Here is a 22,272-nt window from a genome sequence, read left to right on the forward strand (position 1 = left end):
TTCCAATTCTTAGTTATCACAAAAAAGTGATGTTATAAATACTTCAGAGTATATGGGGACTTTTTTTTTTTAATTGATGGCTTCTTTGGGGTATAAGCCTAATAATGGAGTCTTTGGTTGGATGGGCATGGACATTTTAGTCACTTTCTTTGCATAATTCCAAGTTTCTTTCCAAAATGGTTGTACTATTTCACAGCTCCACTAATAATGAATTAGTGTGCCCATCTTTCCACAATTTCTCCAAGATTGACCATTGCCACTGTAGGTCATTTTTTCCAATTTGCAGGGTGTGAGGTAAAACTTCAGGATTGTTTTGATTTGCATTTCTATCATTATTAGTGATTTGGAGCATTTTTTCAGGTGGTTGTGAATACTTTGTAGTTCTTTTAAGAACTGTTTATTCATATCCTTTGACCATTTATCTATTGAGGAAGAGATAGATAGATAGATAGATAGATAGATAGATAGATAGATAGATAGACAGATAGATAGATAGATAGATAGATTTTATATATACTTATGTATATATGGATATATGTACACATGTGTATTTATATATTGTTTATGTACCTCAGATATTAAACTCATCTACAAATAGAGAAATTAGATACAAAGTCTATTTGGCTACTTCTTTTCTTATCCTAGATGCATTAATATTTTCTGGGCAGAAGCTTTTCAGTATCAATATTCAAAGTTATATTTATCTTTTGTATTGTATCTTTTGTTTGGCTAGGAATACATTTCTTACCCATAGCTATGAGAGATGTATAATCTGTTTCTATCCTCATTTTTCTGTAACATGATCTCTAATAGTAAGGTGACGTATTCATTTAGGATTCATTGTGGTGTGTGGTATAAGTTGCTGGCCTAAGCCTAATTTCTGCCAGAGTGCTTTGCAGGTTAGACAGCAATTTTTATCAAATAGGGAATTTTTTTTCTGGGTAATTTATGTTTTCTGCTTTATCAAACATGGTGTCACTGAGTTTTATTGTTTCTGAATCTCCCTTGTCTAGACTGTTCCATTCATCTCTTAGATGGTTTAAATGATTGCTGCTTTATAATAGAGTTTGAGGTCTGGAAGTGCTATTCCTCATTACTTCTTTTCATTATTTCCCTTGATATTCTAAATCTTTTGTTTTTCCAAATAAATTTTGTCATATTATTATCAAGTTCTTTAAAGTATCCCCTTGGTAATTTAATTGATATGACATTAAACGTGTAAACTAATTTTTATAGAATTGTCATTTTTATTATGTTGGCAGGGTTTGTCCATGAGCATTGAATATTCTTCTAACTATTTATAGTTTTAAAACATTTATTTATGGAGTACTAATTGAATTTAGTCAAGTCTTTTGTATGCTTTGGGAGGTTAAACCTCAGATATTTTATGCTTTTTATAGTTATTTCAAATGGAATTTTCCATTATGTTATGGCTTCTTGTGTTTTGTTATTATTATATGGAAATACTGTTGGTTTTTGAAAATTTATTTTGTAGCCTGCAACTTCATTGAAGCTACTTTTTCTCAATTAGTATCTTTACTGATTTCCTGTTGGTGGTTTTTTTTTTTTTGAGTAAACCATCATATCAACAGCAAGTAGGGACAGTTTTATCTCCTCTTTACCTATCTTTATTCTTTTAATTCTTTTCTCTTCTCTTATTGCTATTGCTAGCATATCTATTAAATAATAGTGGAGTGGATGGGCATTCTTGCTTCACTCCATATTTACTGCAGAAGGTTCTAGTGTATCACCCATTGTATATGATCCTTGCCTTTGATTTTAGATAGATGCTTTTCATGATATTTTTAATAAGTCCTCTATGCCTATATTTTATAGGGGGTTTTAGTATAAAATTGTTGCATTTTGTCAAAAGCTTTTTCTGCATCTATTGAGATGATCATGTGATTTTAGGGTGTTTTGCTTTTTAATATGATTAATTACGTTTGTTTTCCTAATGTTGAACCATCACCTCCTTGGTATAAATCTCAACTGATCATGATGAATGATTTCTTGGATAAACTACTTATAGCATGTTTCATAGGATTTTGTTTAAAACTTTTGAGTCAGTGTTCATTAATGAAATTGGCCTATAGTTTTCTTTCTGTATTTTATCTTTCCCTGGTTTAGTTTTTAAACTATACTTGTCTCATAAAAGGATTCTACTAGGGGTCTTTTTTAATTTTTGAGAATATTTTGTGAAGTATGAGACTTACCAATTTGATAGAATTCTCCTGTAAATCATATCCTTTTATTTTCTAATGGGTAATTTCACTTTTGGCTGCCACCTCTGCTCTGTTCTGGCATTCTTGATGCTGCACTCAGCTACAGGCCTTGCACTCTCTGTCCTCAAAATTTCTAAGTCAGATATCTCAGGACCCACCTTATCAATCAGCAGAACTCTGTATTGGAGGGAGTCCTGGACTTCAAGCTAGAAGAGATCTAATTTTTCCTAGCATTGACTACTAATAGCAACACCAGCAACAACAATTATTTTTTGTTATCATTATTGTACAGAAGATGCTTTCAGTGAACTGATAGAAGAGGAGCTTACTTCCTAATACTGTTAATCAACTATAAAATGCCCCTATTTTATCCTGTGCAACACTGAATCATAGCACTATAGGAATTTGTACCAGGGCTGTTTTTATCTGAACTCCACTGAAAAATATAAGAAGAATCAGATAACAATGAGAGTAATCATTTTAATAACATTATACTAGACACTTGTAATCTCCAGCCTACCTGGAATGGAAAAGTTTTCAAAACACAGAGAAGTAGACTAAAAGTCCAAAACTGTATAGGAAGTTGTCCCGTCCACTCCTGAAGATGCTTTCAGTGACCAATAGAAAATGAGATTAAATGCTAATACTTTTACATAGTTACAAAAAAGCAATCATTTTATCTGCCTGGATAATTGTTCACAGAACACTAAATATGACAGAGTAATTCCAGAGTAATGACTCATCCCAGAACCTTTTTCTATCCACACTCTATCAAAAACAGCAAGAATGAGATCATAATGATGATGCTGACTCATACTTATAAAGTACTTTAAGCTTCACAAAGCACTCTCTATATACATTATCTCATTCAAAACTTGACACTAATCTTGTGAGGAAGGTCTTATTATGATCCCTGTTATGCAGATGAAAACACTAAGGACCACAGAGTACAGGTGACTTGCACAAGGTCAGTAAGTTTGCAAAATGGGATTAGAATTCGGGTCTTCCTGCCTCCAAGTTCAGCACACTGTCTTCTATACCATGCCACCTTCCAGTTACTTAGTTTTATAAGTCATTTAACTTCTCAGTGGTTAGTTTTTCTCATCTATAAACTAACACCAGTGCATTTTAATTATGACAGTGCCAGTCTCTGTCTACTCCCATTTATGGACTCACAGAATGTTAAAGGTGGAAGGGAGATTAGACCTAAAGAGGTTATAGAACTTAGCCAAGATCTCACTGCTTTTAAGTAGCAGAATGAGATCATCCAGGTGTGCATGTACCACCCTATTCTGCCCCTTACATCTAATTAAATGATTATCATTTCATGCCAAGTTGGCAGGCACAATACCCTGGGGCTAGTGTAGGGCCATTCATCATCACATGACATGACAGGAGCCACCTTATGTAGGGGCAGCCCAGACTGGGACTATCCCAGTGCATAGCTTCCTCATTTGTCCCCTTCTATTGTGTTTTGGGGAAGGGGGATTCTTGCTCTCTTTGCTGAATTTCCTCCCCATCTTTTCTCCTCTCTAAACCCCTAAGTCTCTTAGCAAAAGTTCAATACTTGAGAGAGGGGGTGTGAACCAGGCAAAAGTTGATTGGATTTGACTGCATGCTTCTTGAATTTTCATTATTAACTGGCATTTATGTAGCACCTTTTAGCTCTTAAAGCATTTTATATATACTTTCTCATTTAAACCCTCACAGAAGGATAGCTTCTATAGGTATTATTAATTCCACAAATGAGTTTCAAGAAAATTAAATGATTTTTGCCCATGGTCACATGGCTGGAAAGAGTTAAAGAAGGCCTCGAACCAGCTCTTACTAACTCCAGATCCACCGATTCAGTACAGAACTCTGGAATTCTGTCTTCATCACCCTGAAGGTCAGAACCTTTTTTTTTTCTTCCTGTACTTTCATTGGCATAAGAAACTCCTGGTGAGGAAAGGCTCTTTACCAATATACCAGCAACTCCTCTGAAACTTGGTCTTAGAGAGTGACCTGGGGGCAATGAGGGGTGAAGGATCTTTTACAGAGCCACACAACACAGTCATAGGCCAACCTTGAACCTAGACCTTGCTGGATGTAAGGTTGGTTATCTTTCCATTATACCACACTGCCTCTCATAGTTAGAACCTAATTTGTGGAAATAAGACAATTCTGGTAGAATTTTAACCTGTGAAGGTGACTCAGATTATTCTTGATGATGAAAATTTTATGACATGAAGATTTCAGACCCTACCACAAAGTTTTAATTAATACAAGAAAATGGACTCTTTTCATTTGTTTTTGAACAAATATTGGTGAAAGTCAATCACTGTTCTAAAACAAAGGAGAGATCATTTGCAACTGTTATCCTTGAATCAAAATGATCACAATTTATGGACATATTATTTTCCCTTTATAGAGCATAAGCTCTCTGAGGGAAGGGACTCTTTCTTGTAAACAACACATTGGTGGATTATGGCTTTTAATCCATCCTGCTATCTGTCTCCATTTTATGGGAGAGTTCATCCCATTCACATTCACAGTTGTGATTACTATGATTTACTTCATCCTCTTACACACTGCTGAGGGAAGGGACTCTTTGATTTTCACTTTCATATCCCCAATATTTATGAGAGTTCCTGGCACTTAGTGGGCACTTTAAAAAATACTTTAAGATTCACTTGTTGACTGGTTAATCATTTCACTCCAAGGATAGCAAAGTTGGAGAAATGCAAGAACCCTGAATTTAGCCTTCCCATCTGATACCACTTTAGCATCTCATCAAGAGTGGAAAAAAAATACCTGAATAATCTGGTAAAATCATAATGACCAACTTTCTGACATTTGACACCAAGTTTTTGACTTTTGCTTAGTGAAGGAAAGGTTTGCTAACCAAAAAATTAATTTTCCTATTACTTTAATAGTTTCTGTGTAACATCCCCATCCCTTCCACAAATGGACTCTCAGAGGCTTTGGGTCTATTTTTCCAGTGCTGGGATAGTTCCCTTTTCATTATATTTAGGGGCGGTGTAGGGAGGGAAAAAAATTATTCCTGAGAGCAGCTCAAAAATGTTTCAAATTTCTGGTGAGAAACAGATAAACGAAGGTTTCTGAACAAAAATAAATATTTTAGCTGCACAGAGATGTATCTGTTCAAGGATTTTTAAAAGGACAAAAATAACCTATCTAGGAAGGGAAGAGACCTCCACACAGACAGGGTTGTTTTTTTTTCTCCTTCAGTCCAGCTGGAAGGACTGAGAGACTAAAAGGGAAATAACGAGAGGAAAGAATGAAAGAATAGTGGTGACCAAGACAATAATGGAGAAGAGAAAACAACTCGTCCCTCTGCCTTAAGAGCAAACCAGTTAAGTCTATCTGGAGTCAGAGGCTACCCTGATACTGCAAGTAGCTAACTCTATACTCTGCTGAGACATCCCTGCAAATGCACTTGGCACAAGGTTCCATCCTGGCTGGAGATTTTACATTTAGAAGTGTAAGACATAGTAACATTTAAGGAATTCTGGATTCTGCCAGCCAGTCATCCTTTCTCTCTTGGCTATGTGACAGATGAGCCAGAATCCTGCTATTCCTTCTATGCATCTGTTGTCTAAATCAGGGGAGAAGCTGGAGGGAGTGATCCAAGAGCTTGGCCCTTAGGAGAGGGGCATATTTGAGGGTCATCATGGCACTTTTGGCAGGACAGGCAACCTGACTTCAAATGCTTCTGCTATATTGAGAGGCAGATCTGTTCATCCCAACCTGAGGCTCTCGCTAGGAGAAGGAAGTTTCCAATATCCAGACCACCAGGTGAAACGTTAGAAAAATAAAATGTGTTCTCTGGGTATGCTACTTTTTAAACGCATTTTTTTGTTTGTTTTTGCTCTTCATTCCTCCTTTTCTTTATGATTGCTTCTGCTATTTTAGCTCATTTTTCCACTTTGTATTGAAATAGTTCTTTTTGAAAATCATTATTTTGCCTTCAGCATGGCTCCTCTTCTTTTTTAACCTCATACAAAGGGGCAGAGTAGTACAGTGGACAGAGGACCAGGTTTCAAGTCAGGAAGACCTCAGTTCAAATCCTGCCTCTAACTATTATTAGCTACAGGACCCAGGGCAAAGTGAAGGGAAGGTCCACATCAAGAGCTTCCCATACTAACAAAATCACAGATTTTTCCTGTATTTAAGAAGGTAAAATCAACTATCTGTCCTAAATATACAAAATGAGCACATATATTTTTTCTGTGCAAACAGTCACTTGCTTTGACCATCTTATCCAAATTACCAGAATTCAGTGGGGACAGGCCACTTTTGGACTACTAGTCTGTTAATATTGGAAGTCGGTGCATGACGTCCTTAAAATAGCCCTACTCTGCTTGTCTAGGTGGATGTCAAGGCCTTGTTATAGACCTGGGAGGCAGTGGAGGCCTGGGCAAAAATACTTAAGAGTAAAATAGCTCCCAACTTCCATAAATGTGCATATGATAGTTTTAAACACAGTTTTTAGTCCCAAGCATAAGACAAACATAACATCACTGATGTTTTGCTTAATTTTGTTTTCGAAATCCCTTTCTGATAATAACCTGGAGGCCTCTTGGTCAGTGGATGGGAGACTCAATTTTTCAGAATAGAAAGAAGCAAAAATTCATAGGTCTAAGAACACAAAGGGAACTTGGTGATCGTCTTGCCCAATGACTCCATCTTATAGATCAGGTAAGGGATTTCACCAAAGATGAAATGGTAGTAAACTGTTATGGTAATAGTTTAAAATGGTAATAAACTATTAGAGTCTCTGGGTCTCTGAGTAGACTCCGGTGATCTTCCCCCTACGTCATGCTCCCTCCTTAGTAGTGCAGAGGGATTTGTTTTCCTGGTGTCAAGGTCAGCTATCAGGAATATTAATATGTTTGTCAAATTGAACTGAATTCTCCAAACCATCTTTATTTCCCCTTTTTTAGCCAATGGGGAATCATCAGGGGCTGTCTCTCTTACAGACAAATTGGAACCACACTTTACCCCTTGCAAGAGCTTTTCAGCTGTAAGAACAAAACAAAGGAATGACAAAGAAGTCTAACTGCCCCCCCCAACTCTCAAAATTTTAGTAATTCTGAAGTTATAAATTAAATATACTTAAGGATGTATCCGTAAATACCCCAGACCACTAATTTCTACAAGCAAAGAAGTACAACGTATCACAGAATAAGATTATATATCTACCCAATTAAGAAATCAGTATGTTAAAATAACCATTATAAAATTATAATATATATTACGTGATTATAAATCTCTCCATCAGTTTACTCATCTGTCAAAGAAGGGGTTTAGCCAAAATAATCTCAGAAGTCCTTTTTAACTCACATTCTTTGGGTTTATGATTCTAATGACTTTTTCAAAGTCTTCAGACTGAAAGAGCTTAAGTACCAAAACCATTATTAAGGAGGGAGAAGATTGGAAAAGGATGAGTTTTTTATTCAGCTGTCATTTAAACACCACACACTTCACATAAACAACTAGTATGGTATTTTTCAAGTCTTATTGTTTTTTGAATGGACAAATTAATGAAAACTGTCCCCCCTTTTTACTTCCTTAAGATTTGGTCTAAGGTAATTCTAAATTATATCATTTCCAACAGCAAACAAAACCACAAGTTTCCATAATTTAAAAATATCAAAACTCTGGTCTGGAATGAGACTTGGATTTTTCCTGGGGAAGAGTATTTTCGCATCTACAAGACCAATTTTCACCTAGAGAAATTCTTGTTTAATTTTAGAAACAACGTGGGGAGACAGAGAGGAAAAAACAGCTACAAACTAAATAAAGAAAGCATACTCCCATGACCAGTGAAGAGAATGCCTTGCTGTTTTCACTGACAGGGAAAAACGCTTTCACAGAGTTTCTGTTCCCAGGCAGAGGACATCTTTGAAGAGTTTATTTGGTCACATCTCGGTGTAGCAGGTTTACAAAACTAACTCAATTCAGTGTTACTGGGAGTTACCCACTTAAATGTCCTACACACAGAAGGAGAATAAACCCCTTTCTGTGCCAGCTTTGCACTTGGCTTGAATTTTTACGACTGACTTAGAAGCCCTAGGGAATGAAAAAGTCTCTTAATGGAAACACTGACACAGTCTTAAATATAGTGGCATGAACGGCCCCACTATAAAACTGCACAAGGGATGTGGCCACTGCAGAAGGCGTTGAAATGCACAGAATTTATCAGAAAATCGCCAACAATTGTTTTACTCATATACAACAGCCAAACTGTGAAGTCTAGAAGGCAGAGAAATATAATCACTGTTTCAACATTTCTAAGCGTTTGCTTTTTCTTTCCCTTAGAAAAATGCTAAGTTTTGTAGGTTCCTTATTCCTTTATATTTACTGCCTTGCTCCAGTCACTCCTGTGAGGCTATTTTAACATATATAATCTCTCAAAGCCCAGGGAAAATTTTTCAATATCACCCAGAAGAATCAGAACTCATTTTCGTATGAGACCAGAACATGTATATATGAGAACTTTTTTTTTGACAACTTTTTAAAAATGTCCTGAAATAAGACTCAGAATATTAGAAAGTATCAGCTAGTTGGGAAAGCCAAGCTATAGAAGACTCACGAGCTTTTATTGTGGTCTTTCTGAGTTTTTGTTTGGATTTTGCTGTTGTTTTTTTGAGATTTATCTTACTTTTACCCTTTTCTTTCTTGAATTAACCTGTATATCACTGTACTTGGTTTTCGAGAAATACTCACTTTCATTTCCTAACCTGTAGGCTTTTTGTATCACTTGGGATTTTCTTGTTTGCCTGGATACTTGAATGATGCATTGTTTATCTGATTAATACAATGAGTACCCATAATTCCAAATGACTAATGATGAAACATACTACTGACCTTCCTGGAGTGGTGTGAGACTCAGGGTGCAGAATTTTTTTGTGCATGGTCAGTGTGGGAATTTATTTTATGTGAGAGTGGGAGAAGATAAATTTTTGTCACTTGAAAAAAAATTTACTTCATTGCCCTCCCCTAAGATGCATCATTTAAATACTTTGCTACATTTTAATTTTTAATTTTTTCCCGTCTTTGCTTTTAAATCATATTTTAGAATTATTTAGGGCCCTTTTCCTGTCTTATATCCACAGTATATAGTAAAATACTAGAGCCCAAAAAGGAAGCAGACAGACACAGGGCCCTGGAGTCCATCTGTCTGTACAACAGACGAGATTCTATCAGCATTTCTCCGGCTTTCATTACACTGACTTCCTGAGCACCACATGAAGAATAGAAAAGGCTAAGGAGAGCAATATCACAAACAGAAAGATGCCTGGAAACACATCGTGTACATTTTCTAAACTGAGTTGCCTTGGTTATGTCTGTGAGCTAGCAGCTTTGTCTGGGGTGGGCCCACATTGTCTTACTGGAACCTTTCTGCCATTGTCACACTGCGCTAAGCCACACATGAAGTATAGAGCATGAACGGTCATCTCTGAATAAGCATGCAAATGTCTCTGATTAAATTCGTATTCTTGTTCTATTTTCCTTTGCCATTAATCAACCAACTCTGAACAGCAAGTAGAATGATGGAAGGGATTCATGTAAAGTTTTTGAGTTACCCTCCATGAAGAAAATGCTGTTTTCAAGAGGTGAATATGATTGTGATCTAATCCTGTGCTGGGAACTCTGGAATGAATTTAACTATAAACACCATCACCTCTTGTTCAGATCAAAGGACTATAGATTCAGAGGTAGGAAGGTCCTTCAAGACCACGGACATCATCCACTGACAACATTACTGCTTCACATTTACTGAAGACCAGGATGTTCATGGCCCTGTTTGACATGCTGCACAACTCAACTCTCTTTGACTTAACACTTCATACTTTCATAGGGACACCCTACTTATTGAGAGGACAGACTTCTGGTAACCTTTTGGCACCCAGAACAAAACCCTGAACCAGAAAGAAAACAGAAAAAAGACCTCTAGAGTCATTTCTTTTTTCATTTCTTCAATAAATACTCATCACTACTGGAAGAACCCAAGAGATTACCCAATCTTCTAAGCAACTACCATGTATAAAGCACAAATTGATTAAGGTGCAGTGACGACTTCATGGGGCTTACTATAATGCAAAATGAGAAAACCACAATAATACAAGATAGAATGTGAAATATAAAAGAGATTCAAAGCAAGTGTTAGCGGACCTCAGAAGACAGGAAACACTTCCAGCCGAGGGGAGAGGAAGGAATCAGAGAAGGGATCATAGAAACAATTTCATTTGACTTCAACTAGACTAGACTTTGCACAGATGGAATAAATAAGATACATAAAGATATACAGACAACAGAACATGATGACCAAGTTCAGGAAATGCCAGTTTGACTGACCTAAAGGATAGAAGGTGAGAGTGGAAAGATCATTTTGTATCAGATCATGGATGAGCTTTGAGTGCCAGGATAAGGAGCAAAAGCTTAGTCTGATAGGATATAGCGAGCCCTTGAAGTTTTCTGAACAGGGGTGATATGGTTACAGCAATATCTTGGGAAGATTATAAAGCAACTGTCTGTGGCTACCGTGAGGCTAGAGAGAATATTTGAGCAAATTTGTGTGTAAAACTAAGCATGTTGATTGGAACAAAAGACTGGAAGCAATAAAGGTTCATGGATCCCAGAAGTGGAAATACTAAGATGTAATGGTTAACAGTAAGGGAAGAGAAATTCAGCACAGCAGAACCAAACTTGAGAATTAAATGGCTAGATAACTGAGGATATCACTACTCTTGCCTAATTCCATGGGTGATTGATATGTCATAATGATGACCCAGATTCATCAAGGAAAGGTTAAATTACATTCAATATACTTAGCATGGCATGGGAGTCAGGAAGTTCTGAGTTCAAGTCTCAGCCTCATACTGGTTCTGTGACTGGGCAAATCACCTAACTTATCAACACCCTGGCCAACTCTCTAAAGGGCAGGTTAGATCTGTCAAGATAATGAGTTTCTTATCAAGAGTACCCTAAACCAATGAAATCGTGGGTGTAGTCCAAAAATTACCCTAGTATCCACAAAATGATAAGAGGTCTTGAAGAAATGTATTGGTTGGCCCTCTGTGGTGGATTTAGGGGAGGACATGGACGACGCACAGGATGGGATGCATAGTAATTTACATACCTGGAAGGAGCAACTACATAGAGCTATTGGTGCATTGGAGTATACTCTATTTAAAGAAGCAGAGAAATGTGAAACACATTTTATAGAAGCCACAGAAATGGTTCCTATGAAAAAGACTTGGTGTTTAAAGGGTCAATTTCTATTATCTGGAGAATTAAATTAGATGGAACACATCATTCATGAGTGAGGGGGGAGTTGTACTCCATATATGGAACCAAGGACTATGACAGTTTTGGTGGTGTTCCTTAAATATAACTAGCTGGGCCAGCTGTTGAGGATTTTATTCTATTGTACTGAAGAGCCAACCAGTAATTTTCATGCCTGGAATTGAATGTCTGAAAATTCAAACAGAGAATACTCAATTCCTTCACTAAAAATAAGGACACATAATATATGTAGGGGACCATGAATTGAGAACAGTATTTGGAAGTTAACTCTCAAAAGGAAGTTCTGGCACCTATAATGCTTAACATCTTTAGTAACTAGCTATGGAGACCACTCTTGCATTCCATGAAGGTCTAACCCAGTTTTGAACAAGTGAAATAAACATATATATATTTTGAGCAAGTATATACATACTTGTATACATATACAGAGATACATTATGAAGCGATTATTCATTTTACAAAAGAATTAACCGTAAAAATCTTTCAATAGATCAACTGGTATACTTCAAAAAGCTTTAATTTACAAAAACACATGATTTATACACTTCAGAAAAACCCTAACTAATCAACCAATTATATTCCAAAAGTTGTGTGTAAGTCATTTGTTTGGAACTCAAATTATTTCCTCATAGAAACAACACGGTAAGTGGTGTAATATCATCTCTAGGCTAGCGTATTTAGATCTTTATGTTCCTGAATGATGTGCTAATAGTCTTAATGTAAGTCCCTGGTCCTGAGAGATGGGGGTGGGGCAACATGCCAACAGAAGGGAGAATTGGAGGGAGGAGACCTAGAAAAAAGGAAACGAAGTTGGGGTGGGAAAAGAGAGAGAGGAAGGTGATGGCAGACAAAAAAGAGGAATAGGAGGAATAGAAAATGGAAGGGAGAAAGAAAAGGAGGAAGAATTTCTTTCTTTCCTGATACATGGTTGGTTCTAGCTACAGTTTTGAAATAAGCCATCTCTATTAGGTAGCCTCTTCTCTCATTCCTTCCCATGTTTCTCTCTTCCAGCTTCAGTGTCCTGATACTGCCCAAGACTCTAACTGAAAACTTTACCCAGTCTTGCCCTACCCAGCTCCCTAATCCTAAACCAAAGTATCATTGGCTCAGGGCCCGTCCGTTCTTTGCTCCAGTCTCAGAGGATTAGTTGGCTGTTCGCTTTCCCAAGGCCAAACCTCTAATTGTGCCCTCGATCTCATTCCCTTCCATCTCATTGGAAACTTGCCCCACAGATAATTTCCTGTTTCACCTTCAGTTTCCTGCTCCTTCCCTGCTGCTCACAAACATATACCTAGCTCTCCCCATTCTTCAGTAAGACCATTCTGCCTTGCCGTGCTCTCAAGTTACTTTCTTAGATCTCTTTTATCTTTCACTGCTAATCAACTAGCAAGGAGATTTTGTATTTATTGCCTTCGATTCTACAACAAATCATTTCTCAGACCCTTGCAATCTGACTTCCAACCCTTCCATTATCTCAAAGGTTACCAAAGCTCTCTTAATAGTTTCCCAGTCCTCCCATTTCACCTCTCTCCAGCGTTGAACACTGTCTGACATCGTGGATCACCCACCTCCTCTAGCTGTGGAATCACTTCCCTGCAGGTGGCAGTCATTTGGTAGGTTGTATTTCTTAGGGCAGTTAGGTGGTATGGATATAACACTGGACCTAGAGTCAGGAAGACCTGAGTTCAAATATAGTCTTAGATACCTACTAGCTGTGCGACCTCGAGCAAATCACTTGACCCTGTTTGCCTCAGTTTCCTCATCTGTACAATGAGCTGGAGAAGGAAATGGGAAACTACTCCAGTATCGTTGCCAAGAAAATCCCAAATGGGGTTAGGTCAGATATGCCAGAAATGACCACTGAACACCAATCTTGTGCATCAAATCAAAATTGTCTGTGTGTCATAAATACTTAGAGACTGAAGTAGCAGCAGGATCTCTGAGTTGGCTATATAGTCCTAGGTCCTACAAAATTCTATTTTCTTCCTCATCAAGGTTCATCTGTTCTTTTGCTTTCAAAGCTTATAGGATTATGGGTAGGCTTTCCCTCAACAGTTCATATCCTTTAGACTTCCCTGGAAGAGACAGAAGTCCAGTTTTCAAGGTAAGCCAAATTTCAGTGTAAAGCAGTGTAACAGGGAATTGGTCAATGCAGGCTCAGTTTCTGAAACATTCCTGGTGTTCTGGTGAATGGTCACCTGGAGACATAGGGAGCATGCTTTCAGAAATGCAGGATGAGGTGAGACAGAGGGGCCCTACTGCCTGATTCAGAGTACTCACAGGTATTCTCTGACAGTTTCCCATCTGCCTACTCCATGGCTTTTACCTTACTGCTGACGCAGAACTAAGTGTCCACACAAAAGTCATCCTTTAGAGAACTCAAGCTTTCTCTTTCCCAGATAGCAAGTGAGACAAGAACTGCTGTAAGTCTCTGGGTTAAGGAGAAAAGTAGTGCCATTGGCTGATTCTCTCTGGGCTGATGTGTGACCTTGAACACATGGGGTTTTAGTTTCTTCTGTCTCTGTTGGTTCACTCTATTCTGCTCTTTGGTGAATAAGTGTCAGAGACAGAGCAAACCAGGTCTTGACCTTGTGAGTTTCAAAAAGTCAAAGGAACTGTGAGAGGGTCAGTGATGGGTATCCAAGGTATCCATCATGAGTATCCAAGGAAATACTTGTGAGATCCAGCTTGGCACTGAATACACTTAGTAAAGACACTGTGTCCTATAGTCCAGGGACTACCTGGTCCAGCTATCATGCTACAGCTGGAAGTGAAATTAGATGAGCAAATTGTTAAGTAGCAAACAAATTACGTCTGAGCCCACTCTCCTCCTGGACTGAGATGTAGAGGATAGAACATACTCCCATTTTTATTCTGGGATCTTACTATATGTTTTCAGTAAACATACCTTTGTTAAAGATAACTACTGTCAATTGATTAGTTGATATTGTGAAAGCAAATGGTCAAATTGATATCAGGAAAATACTAACAGATACTTGCAACTGATATCAGAGGAGAAAGGAACACACTGGACTGGGGGCCTCAGGGGTGTGTCTCTAGAATTCTGAAAGAAGATAGAGAAATAGGGAACTTGACCTACCAATGTTGTTGGGATCAAGAAAAAGTAAGCCCACACAGCCAGACAAACACATATACACATACACAATGCATATATCGAACACATAAATATATATACATATATGCGTACATATATACATGAGCACATATTTATGTATGTGTATATGTACATATGTATATGTAAGTATGTATACACACACACACACATATATATGTATATATATATACGTGCATGTGAGATATAGTGTGTTAATCTTTGCAGATGCAGTACTTGGCCTTAGCTGGTTCTCAGATGAGTTGGAAATAGTTCATTCCCCAGCCAAGGTAAAGCTGGGCCAGTAGAATCTCCTAGGCCTACGTGCCCTACAAGGAATGTGGGTAGGGCATTATCTCTAGAGGATGGAACATGGAGAGGCCTGTTTTTATGTAAACCCAAATTTGTCCTTATCTAGCCACCTTTTGGGAAAGGGACCCCACCCAGGGATTACAGAGTAAACTCTGCAGCTTGGTTGGTGTCCCAAAAAGTTCACTTAGGCTCCTTGGCTATACAGACATGTAATCAGCTTTTCATGGGATAACTGATTCTTCTTACATCTGAAAATTATAATTTGATAATCCGACATCACGAAAGTGGCTTGTAATGTTTCTGGACAATAACCAGAGCTTGCCTGTTACACGGGCATTAGGCAAACTTCAATTTGGATGACCTCATCCAAAACAAAGTGCTGAGTAAATATATTTCCTTTATTTTTAGAAATACAGTTGTGCAATTATCTTCTTAATTCTGACCACTTCTAATTGTAGATGTTGTTCTCATAAATGTTTAAAACTTCAGACCTACAGGCAACTCACAGGAAAAAAATAATTTGCCTCTGCAGTGGTAAGTTACAGTAACATCTCCAATTAGGACAATAGTGTTGGGCTACAGTTCTCACTCTCTCTCTGTCTGTCTGTCTGTCCTGAAAGTCAATTTTTTTTTAAGTTAGTGAAACAAATGAGGTGGCACTACATGGGAAGTGAGACAATACTGGAATGAGTGTCAGAAAGTGTGGGCTGGACCTAATCCTGGAATCATATTTAGGTGAGTCACTTCCCTTCTGTAAATTCTGTTTTATCACCTGAAAAATAGGATAATAACACCTGCTCTGTCTAGTTTATAGGATTCTTGCAAGGATCAAATGAGATCACAGAATTAAAGCTTATAAACATCTAAACTAACCCCTTAATTTTAAAGGTGAGGAAACTGAGGCCCAGAGAGGTTGCAATTTGCCCAATTTCAGTCAATAAGCATTTATTAAGTGCCTACTATGTGCCTATTAATCAAAAACATTTCTTAAGCTCCTACTGTGTGCCAAACACCATGCTGCTAAGGGTCCAAAAAGAGGAAAAAGACAGTCCCTACTCTCAAGGAGCTCACAATCTAATGGGGGAAATGATAAGCAAAAAATATGTACGAACGTCCCAAACGTAGCAAGCATTCGGAGTTAGATTTTCACCTCAGGTCTTTTGAGTCCATATCCCATCCTCTTTGCACCAAGCCTGGCTCCTATTCTTGTGAACCTTGAAGCACTACGTAAATGTTAGCTTTTATTGTTAACTCATTTAATTCTGAGAGGGCATTAATACAGGAAATATTGTGCCCATTTTACTGAGGAGAGAATGGAGGCTCAGAGAGGTGAGGTCACTTGTGCAGAATTCTAACCCAAGTCTCCCCCAGCTCCAAGCCTAGCAATCTTCATTTTACTATGCAAAGCTGCCTTAGTGTCTCAAGGCTATTGAGGCCCTAGAGAGATTCCCAGGATTTCTGTGGAAGAGAGCAAAGGAAATCAAAAAGACTTCTAACCAAGCCATGTGTAGGAAGGGAAGCTGCCATACTTTTAAAAGCTTTCACAAGGTGAGGGGCACTGTCGATTATTCTTTAGGAGCTACAATAGATAGCTCCATGAGAAACAGTTCTCTAAGGTTCTGATAGGAAATCAGTGAATTAGGCAACAAACACTTATAAAGTGCCAACTAAGTGCCAGGCGCTGTGCTGGTGCTGGTGATACAAAGTCAAAAATGATACAATCCCAGTCCTCCAGGAGTTTGTATTCTGTGAGTCTGAAACTTCACAAGCAGGGCTTAGAGCACTAGAGCATATTTTTTCTGAGTTACACATGTGTGAGGGGAAATAAGTTTTTATGTCTAAGCTGCTTTCTCTCAGCTTGTGTAACTAAAAATGCTTTGATTTAAAAATAAAACTTGGCTAATAATTAGCTCATAATATGGACCAAATGCATTTGGAATGTTTAGGGGGGAAAGAAAAGCCAAACCTTAAATGACCTAGACATTTAACTCTGAAAAGTAGTCCCTAATGCACGCACATGGACTAATGTTCTTAAGGGTTTATATTTTACCACCTCTGAAAGTAGTACGCTTTTTCCAAACAGTAAGCATACTGGGCAAATGATGTAATGATTTGTCTTTTTTTTTTTTCTTTTAAAGGAACCTTAAACTACTGAATGTCAGAGCTAGGAGAAACTTTGGAAATCTAGCCCATGGGTCCTAAATCTCTTTTGTGTCATGGAACCCTTTGGTAGTCTGGCAGGGCCTATGGACCTCTTCTAAGAATCATGGTTTTTTGTTTATTTTTTTCACTGCATAAAATAAATTATACAGGTTTTCAGGGGAAAACAATGCTATTGGACTCCACTTATTGAAATAAAAAAGAGAAGATCATGAACTCCAGATGAGAAGCCCTAGAGTAGTCCAACATGGCTCATTTAGTAGCATCCCAGAACACTCAAACTTAGGTTTTCTGATTCTAAATTCAATGCTAACTAAACAATTAGATGGAAGTTCTAGTATTCAATATGCAAAATTGATCTCTGGATAAACTATCTAAAGAAGTCACCAGGAAGTGAGACTTGGCCTCTTTTGCAAAGTTAAACTGACCTACCCAACCCACCTTCCAAAAAACACAGAACATAAATGTTTATTTATGTTTGTGCACGTATTTGTTAAGTCTAAGAACTATACATAAATATGTTGTATACATACATACACACATACGCTTTTTTCTTGGAAAGTTTGGAAGTATACATGTGTCTATATGTATATGTGTGTCTGCACACACATGTATGTACTCTGGTTTGGAAATGTGTGTGTATGTGTGGTGTATTCCTTAAATATATGTACCAATACACATGTATGTACACTTCTAAGCCAGCGTGCATCCATATCACTACCTTTACTTACCCTTTTGCTCATCTCCTCCAAGCCTCTAGAGTAGACTCTGCCTTTGTCATTTTCAGATTTAGGGCTCTGACTACACTCCCTGTAACACAAAACCCAAGCCCCCTTGTGCAAATATCCTCTAATAGGAAGCTTCTCTAAAAACCCAGGGGAACTGAGGTGAGGGTAAAGATTTTTAAAAATTGTCATTGCTTCTTTTTTCTCTATCTGAAAATTGAGTTCATTCATTATTTCAGCTTTTCCCATGGTGCTCTTCTCAAAGGCTTCATCCTGCCCTTCTCTGTCTTTCTTCTGCTACTCACTTCTGGTCTCTATTTGTTTTGACTACAAGTTGCAGGGAAGGTACATACCTACATTTGGTTGGGTCTTTCCTCACCCAGGAGTTCCCTATACCAGAATTAGTCTCCATGTCCATTCTCTTCCTTGCGCTGCAGTCAATTGATGACGGACTGGCTTAGTAGCAGGGTGACCACAAGCAAGTCACTTAAGCTCCTTAAGCTCATATTGCCCATCTACTGAGTGGGGATAATAATACCCATAACCCTTACCTCATAAGGCTCGTTGTGAGGGCTAAATGAGATAATGCATGCGAAGTGCTCTGTAAATCCTTGGCACTATATAAATGCAGTTAGAGTCATCCTTGACTAATATAACACCAATAACAAGTAGTAAAGCAAGTATGGACATTCAGGTCAGAGCTTTTCCCACTATGAGATTTTTTTCAGAGCTCTCTGTTCATGAAGGCCAACGTCAACCCAACCCTCCAAAAGCACATCTTCATTAAATAAAAAAGTTCACCTGTATGTCCTTAGAGAGGTCTTCATCTTCCCCCACCCCACTCAACTCAAGTATTGTAGCTAAAGGTATAATCTATCTCTGCTTGAGGTACACACAATAGTACCAATAGCAAGGCTCATGCCTGGATAGCAAAATTTGAGCCCCATTTCAATTCTGGCCAAAAAAAGGCAGCTAAAAAAACAAAACCTCACCCACTTACCTGTGCGATAGACAAAGTTGCCTTCAGTTTCTGATGATGATGGAGATACCAGCTCCTCCTCAAATTCATTGGAACTAAATGACCCCGAATGGTTTCTCTGTCTTGTTTTCCCCATCATTGCTGCATTTGTGGCCATGACATGTCGCAAAGAGTCATTAAGGTACCGGTTCAACAAGCTACTCTTGTATTTGGGGGGTGACACATAGTCCTCATTGGGGCCGGCCTCTGGTCTCACTCCAGTTTTGATGACAGAGCTCTCTGTTTTAATGACTGCATGGTGAACTGGGTTATTATACCCCGACTCATTCACGTGATTTCTTGGGGGATTTTCTCCATCTGAGGAAGGCAAAAAGTTCTAAGTAGTAAACTTCAGGTAGTAAAATACATATGCTTTGACCTAACCATTCAATTGTGAGAAGTAATGCTTGGAGATACATAAAGGTCAACGTCTTAGAAACAGTATAGAATTTATCTTTGTGTTTAGGGCTTAAAATTAAATGTTTTAGAAGTAAGACCTCTAATCAACACAATGACCAAACAGGATTCCAAAATATCCATGATGATACATGTTACCCATATCTTGACAGAGAGGTGAAGGACTCAATGGGCAGAATGGTATACATACATACACATACACATACATACATATATTTGGACATGGTCTGTGAGGGAATTTGCTTTGCTTGATAATGCTTATTTATTATAAAGGTTCCCCTCCACCCCTCTGAGCAGGATGAGTCAGGGGAAGAAAAAATAGATTAAAAAAATTGAAATAAATAAAATTATTTTTTAAAAATAAGTTGAATCTTTTGCTAAAATAAAAGTAGAGGTGGTTTGTGCATGTCCCTCCCCCCCTACTATGTTAATTCAATTTTAATGACTTTTTCAGAGGGTGTTATTCTGACACATAACTCCTTAAACAAGGGGAAAATGTAACAAATCTGTTGGTCATTTATAACATTACAACAGCAAAGTTACCTCATGCAATAAAAAAGAACCAATATGGCACCAATAGGTCTTATGGGACAGATCACTAACTTGTTAAAAACAATTAAAAATCAAGGTAACCTACTAAATCCAAGAGCAAATAAAAATTTTACAAACCTTCAGAACATGAATCATCACTGCTCACACTAAGTCTTTCTGCATTTCCTTGCACATATTTGTTGTAGAGTTTTATTCGTAAAGCCCAACTCAGATCTGGTTGCCTGACAGTATTCTTAAGGCGACGTCTTGCATTAGCAAACCAGTTTGACACCTAAAAAACAAATTAAATTTCTCCTTTCATAAAATTTTAAAACTTTCTCCAGTAATACCTGTATTTTTTTTACAAGAGAAAGTTGGGTATCCAACACAGTCAGCATAAAATAGTGGAAACAACTTTAGACAAGGAATTAGAATAGATCTGGATTCAAAGTCCATCTCTGAGACCTAGGAGTTATGTATAGGTAAGTCAATTTTTCTGAACCTTAACTTCCTCATATCAAAAACGGGGTTAATGATTCTATATCCTATACCACCTTTCTCATGGGGTTGTGGTGAGGATCAAATGGCATGGAACAACAAAGAGAAATTAAGAGTGTTGAGACTGGGCTGAGACTTGAGTGCAGTCCGCAGCCAGCATAGATTTGGGGGAGGGATATGATTAATTCAGTTTGGGTCATGTTGGTTTTGATGGGAATGGGATGATGACAACATCCAGAAGGAGATACTCACTAGACAGTTCTAAGTGCAAGCTTTGAGCTCAGGAGAAAAGTCAGGGTTGGAAATACAGATTTGGGACTTACCTACATCTTGTTCATAATTAATGTTCTAGGAGTGGAAGAGGCTGATATGATAGACAATACTGAGGGAAAAAAAGAAGAGGAACAGGAAAAGAAGTTTGAGAAAAGCTTCTGTTAAGGGGTCAGGAAGAAGGGGATCCAGTGAAGGAAACAGAGTAGTAGCAATTTAGGTACACTGTAGAACCATACTAATGCAGTGTCACAGAAGTTAAGAAAATAGAGAAATCTGAAACAGAGGGGAGCATACACATAGTCATTAAATACTTACTGAATTGAATAAATAAAGCTATGTGGTGCAGTGGATAGAGTGCTGGACCACAGAGTCAGGAAGACCTGAGTTCAACTCCAGCCTCAAACACTTATTGGCCCTGTGACCCTGGGCACATCATCTGTTCTCTATTTGCCCCAGTTTCCTTAACTGTAAAATAGGGATAACAATAATGGCTATCTCACAGGGTTGTTATGAGGCTCAAGTAGAATACTATCTGTAAAGATCTCAGTCCAATGCCTAGCAACACAGTAGGCACTTAATAAATTCCCTTCTTTTTCCCCCTAGTTAAATTCCATTAAAAAGTTAAAGGCTATGGCATGAGTCATAATATTAATAAGTACTTATCTGAAGTACAAAGCACACTTGATATAGAACCCTCAACAGACCAAGTATTCTCTCCCCATCCATCCAAAAGTACGTCCTTATGTTCTCTTATTTCTTCCTGATGTGACCTTCTGTATTTAGGTCAAGTATTCATTTGCAGCTTATGGTGGTATATGGTGTAGAATGCTAATCTAAACCCAGTTTCTCCCAAACTGCTTTCTGGTTCTGTTAGCATTTCTTGCAGCACTGAAGAGAATGGAATATCATTTTAGGCTGAAAGCTAAGCCTTTTCTAAGCAAGTGGATGATAGCAAAGAAATTAGAAGTTTGGCTTTTTTTCTCTTAAAAACAAGTACCTATGCCTTCCATTCTTTTCTTGGGGAAAAAGTTAGTGGATTTCTATAGACTGAAAGATTACGTGGTCCCTCCTCCTCCCCCTAGAAAATTGGCCTTCTAGCAAAGTGTTGTATGGTTCTTTAAAAAGAATGGAATATGGGGAATCCTCATTAGGTGTCTCTGCAGCCAAATTATGTTCCAGAATATGGTCCTAAATTACCACCAAGGCTGAGTGGTAACATTTGCAATGGAAGTTTCACTTTTCTAGATTTACTTCTATAAATATACAGATCAGCAGAATGCTTAAAGGCTTACCATTGAGTGGGTCTGTAGAAGTCATCTCCCATTTTAAAAGTAAGTGAGCTATTACGATTGTCTCTTATGCCAAATGGTAAGGAAGCATTACTTCTCAGAGAGGGAAGGGGAGCTCAGAATAGTTAAATGCTCAATATTTATCCTTCAAATCTTCCCCCCTCCCCTTTGGAGGCAATCAGGGTTATGTGTCTTGCCCAAGGTCACGCAGCTAGTAAGTGTCTGAGGTTGGATTTAAACTCAGGTCCTCCTGACTCTAGGGCTGGTGGTCTATCTACTGTGCCCCCTAGTTGCCTCCATTCTTCACATCTTAATCTGTCCTGAGTTCAAATCTGTATTCAGACACGTACTATTTGCGTGATCTTGGGCAAGTCACATAACCCTGATTGCCTCAGTTTCC

The 22,272-nt window shown here is 38.0% G+C and overlaps 1 protein-coding gene across 8 annotated transcripts in view; it reads right to left on the minus strand.

Moving 5' to 3' along the window:
* MKX (mohawk homeobox) overlaps positions 1–22,272 on the minus strand; it is a 108,718-nt gene that overhangs the window by 64,635 nt on the left and 21,811 nt on the right. For 6 of the 8 annotated variants that reach the window (XM_072651819.1, XM_072651813.1, XM_072651816.1 and 3 more), the window contains exons 4-5: positions 19,951–20,104; positions 18,847–19,182 (exon numbers count right to left, since the gene is read on the minus strand). In XM_072651819.1, the coding sequence (XP_072507920.1) occupies positions 18,847–19,182; positions 19,951–20,104 (490 nt within the window). Of the gene's footprint in view, positions 1–2,739; positions 2,830–17,076; positions 17,932–18,846; positions 19,183–19,950; positions 20,105–22,272 lie in introns of those variants that run through there. The other 2 variants (XM_072651820.1, XM_072651817.1) reach the window with 2 other exon arrangements.

This window comes from Notamacropus eugenii, chromosome 3 (genome assembly GCF_028372415.1).
Source record: "Notamacropus eugenii isolate mMacEug1 chromosome 3, mMacEug1.pri_v2, whole genome shotgun sequence".
Classification (NCBI taxonomy): Eukaryota; Metazoa; Chordata; class Mammalia; order Diprotodontia; family Macropodidae; genus Notamacropus; species Notamacropus eugenii.